Raw genomic sequence first — 17,897 nt, 5'->3', positions numbered from 1 at the left:
CCATGTAATGAAACACAAGTTGTGGATGAACGTCTTGTTCTTGTAATCCCGTGTTTCTCTGTGACTGTGTGTAGAACTTCATGAAAAGAAAACTTAAAAAATATGAATTTGAGGGGCGCCTGGGTGGCTCAGTGGGTTGAAGCCTCTGCCTTCACCTCAGGTCATGATCTCAGCGTCCTGGGATTGAGCCCCGCATCCGGCTCTCTGCTCAGTGGGGAGTCCGCCTCCTCCTCTCTCTGCCTGCCTCTCTGCCTACTTGTGATCTGTCTGTCAAATAAATAAAATCTTAAAAAAAAAAATCTGAATTTGAGATTTTTCCTGAATATTAAGTTTGGACCAGATGATATGTTGGTGTCGCCCATCTCTCACACCCACATTATGACTGTTGTGCATTTATTAGAAACTGATGGCAGTCAATCTTAGTGATCCAGGGCCTTAGAATATTACCCCTCCCAGCACGGTTAAGGAACAAAGGCCTCTGGAGAACCGGTGCCACAGACCCTCTGAACCCAACAGGGACCTGGTTCTGCTGTCTGAGCGGTGCCATAACTAGACCGGAAGCTGCTATGTTGTCCCCAAGGCCTGGGTAACGGGAAGCACTCCAGAGTCCCTGCCCTTAACCCAAGGAACAGCTGGGTCAGGAGCCTGCCTGTTCCTTTGCGCAGGCGGGCGCCTAGAGCGAGACGCGTCCCCTTGGCAACCGGAGAAAGTGTGAGGAGGGCCCCAGAGCCCGCTGCTTGGGGTGGGGCGTGGGTGGGGCATGGGTGGGGCATGGGTGGGGCGTGGGTGGGGCATGGGTGGGGCGTGGGTGGGGCGGGGCGTGGCCCCTTCCGCTCCGCAGAGGACACAGAGCGCTTCTGCGCCCCGCCTCGACGATCAGCGCGGTGCGCAGCTGGAGCTTCTAAGCACTAATGGAGAACGAGGAGTTTTTAGACTCCTCTGCCTTTCCGGATGGGCGTGGCGCGAGAAAAATATCCGCTCCCTCCGAAGCCCTTCGGAAGCCCTTAGTACTGAGGCTCCTGGAGGCGCACAAGCTTGAGGGGCCTGAGGAGCGGGAGGAATCTGAGGAACCGGAGGAGCCGGAAGAGGCCAGCAAGCAGAAGCCCCGAGACCAATGGGACGAGTTTGATGAACCCGAGGAGACATCTGAACCCCACGCGTCCTATGAGCTCCACGAGCCCTATGAGCCCCATGAACCCTATGAGTTCCACAGAGCCTACGAGCCTCAAGCACCCCGCAAGCCCCGTAAGCTCCGTGAGCCCCGTAAACCCCAGGAGTCCCATGCTCCCCGAGAGCTCCACAAGCCCAACGAAGTCCAGTTGCTTCCCAGAGCTGCCGCCATGGTGATCTCCCCTTCTCTGGTGACCTCCCCTTCCCTGGTGACTAGGATCCCGCCGAAGATTCCGCCATCTTCCCTGAGCGGTAGGTGTGGGGGCCCCTCCCGAGGCACCCCGCCACCCCACCCTGTCTGGAACTGGAGTCCGAATGTGAATGCTTGCGTGCAAGAGCTCGCTTTGAAGAAAGATAATTTTGGGGTCATTTACCTACTGCTTTGCAGTCATCTATCTTTGGATCATATGTGACTCTGATGGGTAACTGAGGACTTTGGTAAATGAGAGAAACTGAATTTCTTCACTCTCTCCTCTCTTCCCCTGATGACCTCCTAGCTGTCCTTGATTATTCACGGTAACTTCTTTTTGAAGCTCTTCTTGATTCTTTCCTATAGTTAATCATTGCATTTACTCTGGGTTGCCACTTTGAACATTATCTCTGTTACAGCACTTAAGATGCTCTTTCTCCCCAATTAAAGGGAGGTATCCTTGAAGGGAGGATATTTTCGTCAGTGTTTGGCACTTAGTGGCACTCAATAAATGCTAGATATTACATTATTAAAGTTGTAGGGACAAAATACTCATTGAGCAAGAATTCAAAGTGTACTTGCTAAATGTTTACGGTCCTCAACAAGTTCACAAGATACCTTAGAGGGCTAGTGGGTCTTGGGTATAAATATACCTTGCTCTAACCACCTTGGTTCACTTAGGACTTTTCATTGATGATCCCACCCTAAACAATTCTTTGTCCACACTGGGCTTCCAGTACCTCAGCTGACCACTTTTAATCTCATGTTTTCCTTGGCTCCTCTTTATTAGCCTCCATTTTGTGGTTTGTCTGTTGACTCTGGCTGTCTGTTGACTCTTGTTCTCCAAGCAAAACCCCAACCCTGGTTAAACCTAACCATCCATCCTCTGCCTACACCTGAGCAGCTGACTCTTACTGAACAAAATCCCACAATGATAACGGTTTCTTTTACTTCAATTTCTTGACCACACATCTTACTGGTTGCTTGATACTTCCTAGCTAGCCCACTTTATTCATCTGGTAAATTCTCCTAATCTCTGAGAAGATAACTAACTGTCCTCTTTACTCTCCTCCAAATGTTACACTTTCAACCCCCCAAAACAGCTAAAGACTGTCTCCTATTTTATTGAGGAAATAGAAACAGTCATGAGCTCTCATCTTTTCTTTTTTTAAAAAATGTATTTGACACAGAGAGAGAGGACAAGCAGGGGGAGCAGCAGAGGGAGAGGGAGTAGCAGGCACCCTACTGAGTGGGGAAACACATGCAGGGCTCTATCCCATGGTCTCAGGTATCCTTGGGACCATGACCTGAGCTGAAGATAGACCCTTAACCAACTGAGCCACACAGGCACCCCGAGCTCTCTTATTTTCTTACCCACTAATCTACTTCTTTACCTAAATATACACCTATGTATTCTTTTTACATATTTCAAAGAACAGTTGTGCCTTTTTCTGTGAAAAGCAAAGTCCTCCACTCTGCTTTGGATTTTGTTTTTGTCTCCTGAAGAATTTTGTTCTTGCCATCATCCCCCTTCTCTCCTACAGATTTAATTTCTCCATTTCGAATGCATCAGTCCCATGAATGCTGACTTATACTCTATAAACATATTCTCAAGAAAAAAACCCTTGATCCCATGCCTTCTTCAGACCCCTCCTTCTCCCACCATGGCCATCATTTTTCTGTTCTTTCATTGCAGAACTTGTCCAAAAAGTTGTCTATACTCACTCCCATTTTCCCACTCCTTATTCTCTCCTCAACCCACCTAGTTAGCTTTATTTTCCCTCCACTCCACTGAAAATGCTCTGATTTACTGCCTTTCTCTCCACCACCAACCCTGTTACCATGCATGGAGATTTCAGTATCCATATGGATGATTCACTTGGCTTCTCAGTTCTTTGACCTCCTCACTTTGAATGATGGTGTCCTTCACCCCATCTTGGGCATCTACTTCTCTAGCCTTTGTAATGTCAATTGCTATGCTGTTTCCAAAATTTCTGTGTCAAGGGCTCTAATCTCTAACCCTGCCCTATCTTTCCAACTCACTCACTCCTCCTTGTACCCCCTCTTTCAATTCTTCAGCTTCAGGATGACTTTTAACCTATTGATGCTATTAAACTTTCATTATGTATCACCACCTTTTGTCTGCCGTCTCCCTTTACTCACTTGATAGTCCATGGTCCACTAATGGAATCACTCCCTTGCAAATATGCTTACCTCCCTTGTTTCCCTCTGTCATTCTTGCCCAGTTAATTCAGTTCTTGCTTGCACTTGAAAAGCAATGACAAGAGAAAAACAACTATGCTGGTTTTATTTTTTTATTTTTAAATTGTTTTAAAGGTTTTATTCATTTATTTGACAGACACAGTGAGAGAGGGAACACAAGCAGGGGGAGTGAGAGAGGAAGCAGGCATCCCACTGAGCAGGGAGCCCAGCAAAGGGCTTAATATGTGGAGCTTAATCCCAGGAGTGGGGGGTGGGGGATCAGGACCGGAAGGCAGACCCTTAACAACTGAGCCACCCAGGCATCCTGCTGACTGATTTTAAATTAATGACTTTGAAATTCAAGTGGGCTCTCAATGCTGCTTGGCAAACATACATTTCTCCTGTCAACTCATTTTCCAACATAGAATCTATCAAATTACAAGCATCTGTACATATATAGTCTGCCTTTTCTCCTGTTAATGATGGATGAACTGTCTTTATTGCTATGCCATTCTCTCAACCTGTATGTTGGATCCCATCCTATTAACTTTAAGCTCTTTGCTCCTAAAATTAGCATCATTTTATTTTCTCTGCTGGGTTATTCAGCACATGAACATGCAGCAGTAATTCCCATCTTTAAACAAAACACCCTCCCTTAATCCCATGTGCCCCTCCATGTACCACTCCTATTTTTCTGCTACTCCTTAGAGAAAAATTCCTCAAAAACAGTTGTTATTATTTCCATATCCTCACTTCTCATTCTCTTAAGAACCACTTTAACATTCTTCTCTAACTTGGCTGAAGTTGCTCTTGTTGAGGTCATAATGACCTCCGCTTTGCCAAAATCAATGGTTAATTCTTCATCCTCATCTTACTCATTTGACACATTCACTCCCTCTTTCTTGGAAGTCCTTCTTTACTTGCCTTCATTGTCTTCCTATCTCATCAATTTTATCTGATTCAGTTTTCTTTGAGTCAGGAACTTCTCTTCCTAGCCTCTAGGCTGAAGTGAGAGATGGCTCGTTTTCTCAGATTCTTTAGAACTTTCCTTGTTCCCTAGGCAACATCCTCACTTCCATGGTTTTAATTGTATGCTGGTAACTTCTCAAAATTTTCCCTTGAGTTCCAGAGTTTTCTAACCAATTGTCTATTTAATATCCCCACTTGAGTACTTAGTAGGCATGTAAAATTGAATGTGTCCTCAATTTTGAGCTATATCGTGACTGAACACTTATCAACATCTAAAACTTCATCATCTTTCTTTTTTTAAAAGATTTTATTTATTTGACAGAGAGATCACAAATAGGCAGAGAGAGAGAGGGGGGAAGCAGGTTCCCTGCTGAGCGGAGAGCCCGATGCATGGCTCTATCCCAGGACCCCAAGATCATGACCTGGGCCGAAGGCAGAGGCTTAACCCACTGGGCCCCCCAGGTGCCCCTAAAGCTTCATCATCTTTATAAGCCACTATCATCTCTTGCTTGATCCACTACAGTAGCTTTCAGCTTGCTCTTGCTTCTACTCTTGCCCCATTCCCCCGCCCCACTCCAGTTTATTGTTCAAACGGCCATCATGGGTCTTAGAACATAAATTAATTATATGCAACTCTCCTGCTGTCATCCGTCGAGAGGGGGTTCTCATCTCACATGGTTGGTAATCTAAAGTCCTCAGCAACCCTGCAGCCCCACATGATCTGGCCCCTACCTGCCTCCCCATTCAAATGTCCCACCATCTCTACTCTCCAACCACGTGGGCCTCCTTGCTCCCACCTCACAGTCATTTCATTTGACTTTTCTTCTGCCAGGACACCCTTCCCTCAAGTATTTGTCTCCTTATGAAGATATACCAGATCACTCTATCAAAAAGAACACTCTCTAGCCTGCTCCTTTTCTTTAAAGTACTTGTCTTACTGACTGTACAATATTATGTGTCTGTTTGTTTACTGTTTAGCTCACAGAGGGCAAAACCTTTTCCACTGTTTCATCCTTAATTCCTCAAGTAGTGCCTGGAACAAGTTAGGACTTAGCAATTATTGTTGAATGAACAATTTCTTCATTCAGTCTCTATCACCAAGTGCAATGGTTCCTTCTCTGTCCTTAGGGTTGTTAAGAAAATTAATTGAGTTAATACCTGTGAAACATTTAGAGGCAGATTGTGGTACTGGTAGGTGCTTAGTAGATGTTAGCCATTATTAGTAGTGGTGTTAGTATTTTTATCTTATTTGACCTCTGGGCAGCATTTAATACAATTGACCACGCCCTTCTTGACACATATACCTCTTAATCTTGACCTCTGTGACACAACAGTCCCTCAGTTTATCACCTATGTGACTGTTTGCTTCTTGGGCTCATTTGCTGAGCCCTCCCTATTTTCCTGAACTCTAAGGAGCGCCATTCTGACCCCTTTCCTGGTTTTTTTTTTCCACTTTTCCCTTCCTGGCTGTCATATGTACACTTAACAGCTTTAAATAGCATGTCTGTACTGCTGCCTCCTAAATTTACATATTCCAGCTCTACTCTCTTTTCCTGAGTCCCACACTCATGTATTCAAACTGCCTACTGGACATCTCCATGGATATATCATAGGCATCACAAAAATAATATACTTTGAGATAGAAGTCTTGATTTTCTCCCAGTCTTGTTCCTCTTCACTCCTCCAACTGAATGCTTCCAGAAAATGGCAAATAGATTTCAGGGGAAACACACAGAATCAGGGAGACTACTTGAGAAGCTCATCTAGAAATCCAGATGAGAAATGGCTATAATCAGGGTGAGGGTGTACCGATGGAAATGAATGAATTCAAGAAATAGAAAAAGTAACAACTTGCATTGGATGCATTTGATTTGAAGGTGAAGGAAGGGGAGTTAGGGAGCAATAGTGGATTTTTGGGGGCTTGATCAAACTGGATGATATTTTATAAAGTAAGGATGCCACCCTTACTATATAATCCTGCCTGTGGCTTCCCATTGCTCTTAGGATAAACCAGACCTTTGCAGGAGTCTGTAGAATTCTGTGGGCCCTCTGACCTCACTCCCTTCCATTTCTGCCTGCTTACTCTGCCCCAGTCATACTGGCTTCTTTTCTCTTCTCTAAAAGGCCAATTCCATATTTGTCCCTGCTTCAGAATCTGTATTTGTGGTTTCCTCTCCCTAGATGGTTATTATTTTTCCAGAATTGTCTCATAATTATTTCCTATTCAGGTCCCAGTCCACATTTTTATTTTCTTTCTTCTTTTTAAATTATTTGTTTATTTATCTGTCTGTCTTCCAAGTTTTTATTTAAACTCCAGTTAGTTATGGGGTGTCTGGCTGGCTCAGTTGGTGGAGTGTGTGACTCTTGATCTCTGGGTTGTAGGTTTGAGCCCCACATTGGGTGTAGTGATTACTTAAAAAAAATTTTTAAGGGCGTCTCGGTGACTCAGTTGGTTGGGCAACTGCCTTCGGCTCAGGTCATGATCCTGGAGTCCCGGGATTGAGTCCTACATTGGGCCCTGCTCAGCAGGGAGTCTGCTTCTCCTGCTGACCTCTCTTCTCATGCTCTCTCTCTCTCAAATAAGTAAATATATTTTTAAAAGATTTTATTTATTTGACAGATCACAAGTAGGCAGAGAGGCAGGCAGAGAGAGGGGGGAGAAGGCTCCCTGCTGAGCAGAGCCCAATGCGGGGGCTCAATCCCAGGACCCTGGGATCATGACCTGAGCTGAAGGCAGAGGCTTTAACCCACTCAGCCACCCAGGTGCCCCAATAAATAAAATCTTAAAAAAAAATTTTGTAAATCTTTAAAAAAATAAATTCCAGTTAGTTAACAAATAGTGTAATATTAGTTTCAGGTGTAGAATTTAGTGACTCAGCACTTCCATACAATACCAGGAGCTCTTCACAAGTGCACTCATTAATCCCCATCACCTATTTCACCCATCCCCCACCCATCTCCCCTCCGGTAACCAGCAGTTTGTTCTCTATAGTTAAGAGTCTGTTTTATGGTTTTCCTCTCTCTCCCCACCCCATGTTCATTTGTTTTGTTTCTCAAATTCCAAATATGAATGAAATCATATGTTATTGGTCTTTCTCTGCCAGTCCACATTTTAAAAAGGTGGGAAAGCCTAGTCTTAGAGGGCCTTCCCTGTTCATGATGTCTGTAGAAACCCTCTCAGAAGTAGCTTTATGATGAGACTCTCAAAAGTTTTCAGACTTGGCTTTAGAAAATACTGTTTGTTTTTTTTAAAAGATTTTATTTATTTATTTGACAGAGAGACACACAGCGAGAGAGGGAACACAAGCAGGGTGAGTGGGAGAGGGAGAAGCAGGCTTCCTGACGAGCAGGGAGCGGGATGTGGGGCTCAATCCCAGGACGCTGGGATCATGACCTGGGCCGAAGGCAGATGCTTAACGACTGAGCCACTCAGGTGCCCCTAGAAAATACTACTTTAAAATTTCTTATCTTACCCATTTGTTTTTTAGATTTTAGATTTTCCTTGTTAAAAATCCCATCTTTACTGGGTGCCTGTGTGGCTCAGTTGGTTAAAAATCCTATCTTTACATTAATTCCCTCAGTAAAGCTTAATAAGTGTCCAGCATATTTATACAATATTTATATAAAATCATGTAAATATTAGGAAATGTTTAGTCATCATGTCACCTTGCTTCTGCTCAATAAGATTCCTTCCTCCAACAAACATTTGTCACACATCTGCTAAGGCACTCTTTGTGCCCTGTGGGGCTGTAAAGATGACTGACACATGGCAGTTTGGTTGTGTGTATATTTTAAAAATGTATATTATAGAATAGGGCCCATCATCTATCACCTGACTAGTGTATCATCACCTAATCTTCAGTGTCCCTCTTGAAATTTATAGAGTACTTACTATGTTCAGGGTGTAGACACTGAGCCTTAGATAAGTAAGACAAGGATCCCATCCTTGAAGGACTGTCAGTGTGGTTGGGGAGGCTGAACACATCTGTAACAATAACACATCCACATAGCATACAAAGTAAAGCAGATTGGAGTATCCCACAGCACAATCACTTAATTTCCTGAGTTGAATGGCAATACTAACCTCTACTTTTAATGGAGAAGAAAGACTCAGAAAAAAATAGGACCAAAGTATTCATTTAAGGTACTTACATAAAATAGGCTGAAATAGAGATTAAATATTTACTCTCAAAGTATACAGAACTAAGAGTACTTCATTTGGGTTTTATTTGTTTGTTTATTTATTTATTTATTTATTTAGGCTCCATGCCCAGTCTGGAGCCCAGTGTGGGGCTTGAACTCACAACTCTTAGATGAAGACCTGAGCTTTGATTGAGAGTCTGATGTACTTAGCTGACTGAGCCACCCAGGCTCCCTTTAATTTGGATTTATAAGGGATTAGGGAAGTGATTTAAAAGAAAGAATCTCAGGCAAGAGTGGGAGTATGGAGGGAAATCATATTGAGTAAACTTTTAATTTAAAACTGTTTTGAAATTTGTAAGACATTTACATGATGAAAAAACCAAAACAATCTTAAAAGACTACAAGGAGGGGTGCCTGGGTGACTCAGTCCCTGAAGCAGCTGCCTTTGGCTCAGATCATGATCCCAGGGTTCTGGGATCAAGCCCTGCATCGGGCTCCCTGCTTGATGGGAAGCCTGCTTCTCCCTCACCCACTCCCCCTGCTTGTGTTCCCTCTCTTGCTGTGTCTCTTTCTGTCAAATAAATAAAGTCTTTAAAAAAAAAAAACTACAAGGAAATGCTGCTTTCCTACTCTGTCCCTCTGTCCCCTTTTACAAGTAGCCACTTTCATTCATTTCTATGCATCTTTATATAAATACAAGAAAATACTGTACAAGCTTATGTATGTGTTCCTCCTTTCTTACCAAAGAGTAGCACATGCTATCCTCTTCTTCACTTGACAGTATAACTTCCCAAATAACTACATAGGGAGTTTCCTCATTTAAAAAAAAATCCAATGCTTCATATTTTATGGCATAGTTGTGCCACTACAAGTTTAACACCTCATTTGTTCCAGGATGTTGCTGTTATTACAAGCAATGTTGTAATAGATAAACGTGTACATGATGTCATTTAGTACACATCATACAGGTGTGCCTTTAGAATAAATTTCCAGAAGTGGGTTACTGGAGGGTAAACACACCTGGAAATTTTTTTTTTAAAGATTTTATTTATTCATTTGAGAGAGAGAGCATGAGCAGGGGAGAGAGTCAGAGGCAGAGGGGCAGACTCCCCGCTGATCAGGGACCCCCCCCCCCAATGCGGGGCTCAATCTCAGGACCCTGGGTTCATGACCCGAGCCAAATACAGACAGTTAACCATCTGAGCCACCCAGATGCCCCACACCAGGAACTTTGATTTAAGAAAATGGCCTTTCATGAGAGTCGATGCATTTCGTACCCCCAATGAAAGTGGCAATGAAAGTGTCTGTTCTCTTACAGACTCACCGTTGTCGTGTGTGGTTGAACTTCTGGCTTTTTAATAATTCAATTGATAAAAAACTAGTGTGTCAGTTAAGTTTTAATTTACATTTATCTTACTATGTGAATAACATTAAGCATCCTTTTTGATACATATTTTTTCATGTCCTTTGCCTAATTCCCTTTGACTTGCTAGGTATTTTTCTTACAAGGAGATTAGCTGTTTGTCTAGGATATGTATGACCTGGGTATTTTTTTTTTTTTCTGTTTGTTTGTTGGTCTCCTTGTTTTCACTTGTTTTTATTTCATTTTATTCTGCTACAAAAATATTTTTATGGTAAAATCTGTCAATCATTTCTTTTATGGCTTCTGTTTGGAATCATAATTAGAAAGGCCTTTTTCCACTTCTAGGTTATGAAGGAATTTCCCATGTGTTTTCTTTTATAATCTTTTTTTCCTAAAAACATTTACATCTTTGATCTGTTCAGAATTTATACTGATGTTTGGCGTGATTTATACATCCAGCTTTCTTAGCAGCTACCCAAGTTGCCAGTGCTATCTTCACATAGATGAAATTGGGTAAAAAAGAACATGAAAAATAGATTTGAAATAAGAGAAAAAAGGTCACAAAAGTGTACATGTGAGAAGAGGCACAGCTTCATAGTTAGCTGGAGAATGTAACAGTTTTGAGCTCTAGTTTGCACAGAAGTCCCTGGTTTCTGTTGCTGTTGTTGTTTCACCAGATGGAAGGACTTGTCCTTTCTGCCTCTGCCTTCTCAACCTCAGTCTCCTATCTCTTGCCCATGACCTTGAGCTAAGACAGTGGGGAGAGCACAGTGCTCTCAGTAGTGATGGATCACATGGCTTATTACATCATATTGAAGAACATCCCACTGTCTGTTTACGTTGTCATACCCAACGTGGAAGTGACTGCTTCACGGCCAATCTCTAAAACAATAGCACACATAGAGCAAGCACAGATTTTACTTCAAAAAGCCTTGAAAACTAACTAAAGTAGATCTTACTGAAGTATCTTACAGGCAAGTAACTGTACCATCGATCATAGAGTGAAACCTACTAAAAATGTTGAGACACCACTTTTCCAAGTCCCAATCCTCATGACAGCTAATCTCCAAAAATACCTCTTCTATTTCTCTCAAGTTCCTGCTTGCCTCTCTCTTCCCTCTTCCTGTGCGTGCCCCCTAGATCTCTTCTGAGAGGGGCTTCCTGCCTTTTCTTTGTAGGTCAGTGGTACCCCATTCAGTACAACCCAGGGCTCTAGGCTGAACATCTCAAACGTGGGCTCTTTAGGAGGCAGAGTGGAGGGCCAAGTGGACATTTCATCCTTCTGTATTACAAAATGCTTTACTCTGCTTGCAGTGGAACTCACAGCGGAGAGTGCTTCATCATTGCCATGAGGGAAGAGCGGGTTTCATGAGGTTCTCTCCCAGCAGATGGCAGCCTTTTCCATCAAATGGCTTGGATCATGGCATTTTTTAGCTGTAGGTGGCAACGTGAGTGGTGTAGTTTGTGTGATACAGAATAAAATACAGACATTTAAAGGGCCTACTGCAGCCATAATGTTCTGATTATCTCTTAGAGGGGGCTGGTGTTCATCATTTTGCTCAAAATCCTTTAGGGACTTCCTTCTGGTAGCATTTAAATAAAAGCCTGACTCCTGCAAGGCTCACTGGGATCTGGCCCAACCACAAATCCTGCTGTCCTTGCTTGCTCCCTTCCCTCCAGCCACCCTGACCAGCTATCTTCCTGTGTCTTTTGCTTGATTCCACCTCAGGACCTTTATACTTGTCATCTCCTCAGTCTGAAATGCTTTTCCTCTGTCTCCTGGTTAGAGGCAGGATTTGGTTTCAGCCTGTTTGATTCCAGAGTCAGTAGTCTTACCCATTAAACCTAAGCCTAAAATTGTCTGCTTTGAAAAATACCAGTGCCTGTGTTCCATCTCCAAAGATTGTGGCCTAGGGTGTGACCGGGGCTCCACAATTTTTAAAAGATCCGAGAGTGGTTCTAACGTGCAGACAAATTTGGAAACTGTTTTAACAATGCTTTGCTTGGGACGTTAGCCACCTGAGAGCTATTCTGTCCCACCAATTGGCAAAATAACATCAAAAGTATTTCTAAAATAAAGAGTGCGAGGGGTACCTGGGTGGTACAGTCAGTTCAGTGTCTGACTCTTGATTTTGGCTCAGGTCATGATCTCAGGGTCATGAGATTGAGCCCTTCATCAGGCTCTGCACTGGGTGTGAGCCTCTTGAGATTCTCTCTCTCCCTCTCTGAGCTCTGCTCCTCTCTCCCTCTGTTTAAAAAAAATTAAAAAGTACAATCTCTGCCTATGGGAGAAATGTTATTCATTCATATTATCAGTATTTGTAGAAGTGTTTTTAGGATTGATTCAGTGTTTTAGTGACTCTCTGACCTGTGTATAGAAGCTGGGGACCAAGCTTGGTGAAATACTAAAAATCCACGGGACAAGTGTTGCATCTGTGATGGGTAACAGGATGACTGGGCACTAGGGGAGTATTTGTAGACCACTCTCCCCTTTTCCTTAGGTCTGAGTCAGGTGAGCCTTAAAAGGTAGAGTAATAGATGGGGCGCCTGGGTGGCTCAGTCAGTTGGGCATCTTACTCTTGATTCCAGTCCAGGTGTTGGTCTTAGGGTCTTTAGACAGGGCTCTGCATCAGGCTCCATACTCAGTGGGGAGTCTGCTTCTCTCTCTCTGTCTCCCTCTCCCTTGGCCCTCCCCCCACTTGTCTGTGCTCTCCTCTCTAAAATAAATAGATAAATCTTTTTTAAAAAGTAGAGTAATAGAAAACATCCCAATTCAAAAATTCCATCTTTTTTTTTTTTTAAGTTTGTAACCTATCTACTACTATGCTGTAAACTCCTTGAGAGATGAACTTTTCTTACTCACTTTTATTCTCTCAACACTGGCATCATGCTGCGCATAGTAGAAACCCAGTCACTACTGGGTTGCTGTGTTTCCTGCAGTGCTCCCACATTGACACTCTGAAGTTGTCACTAATGATTCTGATCACCACTCATCTATGATATGCAGGGTACTTCACATATATATCACCAATCTTTATACAGACACACCCGTTACCTTCCTATCTAAAAAGGGAATCTGGGTCTCAGAGAAGTTAAGCAGTTTGCCAAAGGTTGTACAGCTTAGTACCAGAACTGGGGTTTGAGCTATGTCTGTCTGATACCCGAGCACACCCACTTTCCTTTACCTAAAATACTTCAGAGGGTAGGCAGTGGTACTTCAGAACTCTCAGATGTGATTATAAATTCCCAAGAAAAAACTGGAACGAGCTGTTCTTCTGAGGCCTACTATAATAGGCCTTTACGTAACTTGGCCCATATGATCTGTGTTCTCCCACATTTAGCAAAAAACATGATTTTTTTTAACTGGGCTTGATGCTGAGCCCCAGTGTGGGGCCTGAACTCATGATCTTGAAATCAAGACCAGCCAAGATCAAGAGTCAGACACCTTACCAACTGAGCCACCCAGACACCTGGGAACATGATTTCTTTTAAAGATTTTATTAATTTATTTGACAGAGAGAGTATAAGCAGGGGTAGGGGCAGAGGGAGAGGGAGAAGCAGACTTCCTGCTGAGTGGCTAGTCCAACGCAGGGCTGGATCTAGGGACCTGAGATCATGACCTGAGCTGAAGTCAGACACTCAACCAACTGAGCCATCCAGGTGCCTCTGAACCATGATTTTTAATTTTCTTAACCATTTGTTCTGTTTTGGACACTTAAGGTGTATCCAATTTTCCACTGATACCACAATGAACATTTCTGTGCATAGATTTTTGCTTTGCTTGGAATAATTATTTTTTAAGATTTTATTTTATTTATTTGAGAGAAAAAGAGAGGTACAAGCTGGGGGAGAGGCAGAGGGAGGGAGAGAAGCAGGTTCCCTGCTGAACAGGGAACCCGATGTGGGGCTGGATTCCAGGACCCTGGGATTATGACCTGAGCCAAAGGCAGATGTTTAACTGACTGAGCCCCCCAGGTGCCTCTTTAGAGTACATTTCTACAAGTAGAATTACATTAAGGATATCAGCCTTGCTGACTTATACTTCCAAATCATTTTTCATAAAGTATACTAGTTTAGGTTTCCACAGCAGTACAAAAGAGTACTCATCTCATCTTACCCATCTAGTTTCATTATCCTCTGCAAAACTCTCTCTTTTTTTTTTTGCTAATTTTAACTTACATTGTTTTAATTACAAGCAAGAGTGAACTTTTATTTGTATATCTTTATATGTGTGTTTATGTCTTCATATGTGAATTTAATTTCTTTCCTTTGTCCATTCAAGTTTTGACACATACCTTGGTATTTTTCTTATTCCTCTATACTTTTATAATCTCAGTTATCAAGACTGTTAAGCCTTTGTCATATTTGCTGCCAGATATTTTCATTTCCTTTTCAGGTTTTACTTTTTGGCACATAAAAGTTTTAAGTTTTAAATATTTTAATTTATATTAAATTAAATATTTAATTGTATTCTCTTGTCACCTTTAACTCAGATTAAAATCTAGTGATTAAGTAGATATTCTCTTATTTTAGCTCCAGTTTAATTAAAAAAATATTTAACTCCTTGATTTACCTGTGATTTATTTTGGTACATGGTGTGACATATTTAACTTAGCCATTCCCCTAGGTACTTTTCACAGTCTCTTTTTTATTGATTTGTGATGTTGTCTTTATCACATCTTTGTTCTTATCAAATCTAATATTTGCTTTAACTTTTCTTTTCGTAGAACCTGGTGTCTGTGGCATTGCAAGAAAACGGTAAGACTGTAGGGATAGTAGTATTCTCCCCGACTAGCTAGCTGAAGGGGCAGACTCCATCTGGGGCATCTGAAGGAAAAGCCTATCTTGGGGGTTCCTGTGCTTTTTCTTCGTCATAAGGCCATTTTTTCATGACAGTTCCTGTGTAAAAAGGAAATGAGAGGTAAACTGATTAAGAAGTGAGATGGGGAAAGAAGATTGAGATGCAGGAGAGCTCTCCTCAGATTCCTCAGTGTTTTACTGGTTTGCTAAATCCTAGGTGTATGTCATATTCTGGGTTTGAACCTTTAAGGGACTTGGGATGCTGCATTGACAATCTCATGTCCAGATTGTGTGAGGCTCCGGGTCATTGTATCTCCATCTCGCCTTGTCTCTATTTCAAGTACAGTAGCTAATGAAATTTCGAGAAAGTGCTCGCTATGGAAAAAAGAAGGCCTGTATGTATAGTACACAAAACAGATGCCTCCTGAAAACTGGTGCTTACTCTTTGTTTGGCTAAGAATGGAGTTAGAAGAAGTAACAGAGTAGAATCATTAAAGAGAAATACCAAAGATTAATATCAATGGCTCATCTAGATGAGAAGTAAATAATAATAATTTCATTTGTATCCATTCTTTGAATGAATGGATTAAAACATTCATATTTGTTGTTATTATTTAACATTCACAATTATTATTTAGAGTTTTTGGATTTCTTTTTTTTCTCCCCAATCCTTGAGATAAGGAGAGCTCTCTCTCTTTTTCTTTTAAAGATTTATTTATTTGAGAGTGAGAGAGTGGAAGCATGGGCAAGGGTGGGTAATGGTAGAGGGAGAAGCAGACTCCCTGCTGAGCTCAGTGCCCTATGCGAGTCTTGAGCTCAGTGCCCTATGCGAGTCTTGATCTCATGACCTGAGCCAAAACCAAAAATCTGATGATCAGCTTACTGAGCCACCCAGGCACCCCTAGAGTTTTTTGGGTTTATTTGCTATGCTTTCTAGTTTGTTTTTCCTCCTCAGCACTTACAGGAAGTAAATAGTACCACCTTATCTTTATTTAATGCTTTGCAGTTAAACATTTTTCATTTTTCTCACAAGAATCCTAAGAAGTTCATAGGGCAGATATAACCAGCGAGATTTTACTGAGGGAAAATGAAATTCAGATAAATTATGTCACATTCTCAAGGTTTTTTGGTGGCTGAATTAGAAGAGCTGGTAGAACTAACATTTACCGAGTATTACCAAGTACCCACTTAAAATACCACACCACTGCAAATAAATGTATTCTGGGTGAGCAAACTCTCCTAACTAGACAGTGAAATAGTTTATACCTGATAAGTATTATACTTAAAAAAAAGACTGTGAAGAAAGTGTTTTATTTGGGTGGTTAATTTGGCTTGATTCTATGAGAAAACTATGCTATCTTTATTATTTATTCCTGTCATCTAAAAAGAATCTTGTTAAAAAAAAAAAATCTGGTTAACGGAGTATGCTGTGCCTGATTGTTATGGAAGAAAATATTTTCTGAATATAAACAACATAGTTAAATGTAGGGGTACCTGGGTGGCTCAGTGGGTTAAAGCCTCTGCCTTCAGCTCAGGTCATGATCTCAGGGTCCTGGGATCAAGCCCCGCATCAGGCTCTCTGCTCAGCAGGGAGCCTGCTTCCTCCTCTCTCTCTGCCTGCCTCTCTGCCTACTTGTGATCTCTGTCTGTCACATAAATAAATAGACTCTTAAAACAAAACAAAACAGAAAAAACAAACAACATAGTTAAATGTAAAAGAGCATTTGACTGAGAGACTTGTTTGTATTACCCCAAAAGTTTAGACCTGCAATCATTTCCATAATTACTGCTACATAAAGGTATATTTATTGTTCTGCACCCAAGGTAAGGATTTCAAAAACTTTCTGAGCTATTGGCAAACTATAGGAAACTAATAATCAATGAAGACATGGGACAGCAATGTAATCCTCATTAAAAAAACAAAACAAAACTTAACTTTCAAGAGAGAAAACCCTTCAACCACATTCTTTTGTTTCCGTCCAGGACCCTGACTACACATTGTGAGGTAATGAAGGCGTGAAAGAAGGGGGAAACCGTGTTAAGATGAAGAGACAGGGTGGATTTGTGCTGACATAATTCACAAGAAGTGAAAGAAGAGGATAGGTGATAGTCAGACCTCCACTAAGAATTAGCAAATGTTAATGAGATTATTTCCAGTTGAAGTCACAACTCAGTTAACATGTCAATAGGAATAAATGAGGAAACTGTCATTGGTCTATAAAACAATACATTTAAAAAAACTTTATTTAGCTAGTGAAAAAAGGTAGTGAGAGAAACCTTGGCTTGGAAGTGATGACAGAAGCCAGAAGCTCACTTGTGTTCAAAGATTAAGGTACATAAGATGTTTTGTCTGCAACTCGGGCTTTCTTTTTCCTCCACCTAGCCATCCTCCCTGGAAAGTTGGCTCATGCCACGCTGAATTGATGAAGCCCTTCTTCTGCTGAATAAGAATGTAGATTTTTTACCCCCCAATTGACAGTATCTTCCTTGTTTCTAGATGTTAACAGGAATGACTTGGGGGTTGCATTATATCAGTTACATAGCTGATCACAAATGTTTTACCACCAAAAAATATTTTGTTTTTCTCTACTCACAACCACAATCTCATGTTTTGAAAGATTTTTTTGTTGTTGTTTACAAAACAAGCCACATTTATTATTTTTTAAAAAAATTAAGGGCAGATGTACATATAATCAGACCCTCCAATCAGCATGAAGTAACATGGAGATGATATAGTTCAGAAACAAACTGGGTATTTGGGGTAGCCTCTACAGCCTGCCTGTGGGTGGTGTAGGATGCCACTTGACCTTTTGAATTATTCTAAAGGTTGTGGACCCCCATTATGATCCTCATAGGTCCCTTAAGGATTTGAGAACTTTGGACTGGGAACTCATGAATTAAGCAGCATAGTCCTGAGGGACTAAAAGCAAATAGTTTAACTTCAATAGCAAAGGGGGAAAATTAGAAGAGTCCAGAGTATTAGACATAAGGGAAAAAAGAGCATGGAGGTGAGGTACCATTCTTACTAACTTTAAACCTGTGTTTTGTCTAGAAACCTAT

General features: G+C 41.7%; 1 protein-coding gene across 3 annotated transcripts in view; it reads left to right on the top strand.

Moving 5' to 3' along the window:
* Positions 1–866: 866 nt before the first annotated feature.
* The window catches only part of THEGL (theg spermatid protein like), a 53,037-nt gene continuing 36,006 nt past the window's right edge, over positions 867–17,897 (top strand). For all 3 annotated transcript variants that reach the window (XM_032850700.1, XM_032850645.1, XM_032850769.1), the window contains exons 1-2: positions 867–1,422; positions 14,765–14,795. In XM_032850700.1, coding sequence (XP_032706591.1) covers positions 912–1,422; positions 14,765–14,795 — 542 coding nt within the window. In that variant the 5' untranslated portion in view covers positions 867–911. The remainder of the gene's footprint in view (positions 1,423–14,764; positions 14,796–17,897) is intronic.

Source organism: Lontra canadensis, unplaced genomic scaffold (assembly GCF_010015895.1).
Source record: "Lontra canadensis isolate GAN:19392208 unplaced genomic scaffold, GSC_riverotter_1.0 scaffold1, whole genome shotgun sequence".
NCBI lineage: Eukaryota > Metazoa > Chordata > Mammalia > Carnivora > Mustelidae > Lontra > Lontra canadensis.
Note: the sequence above shows the minus strand (reverse complement) of the source record. Positions and strands in the feature narration are given on the sequence as shown.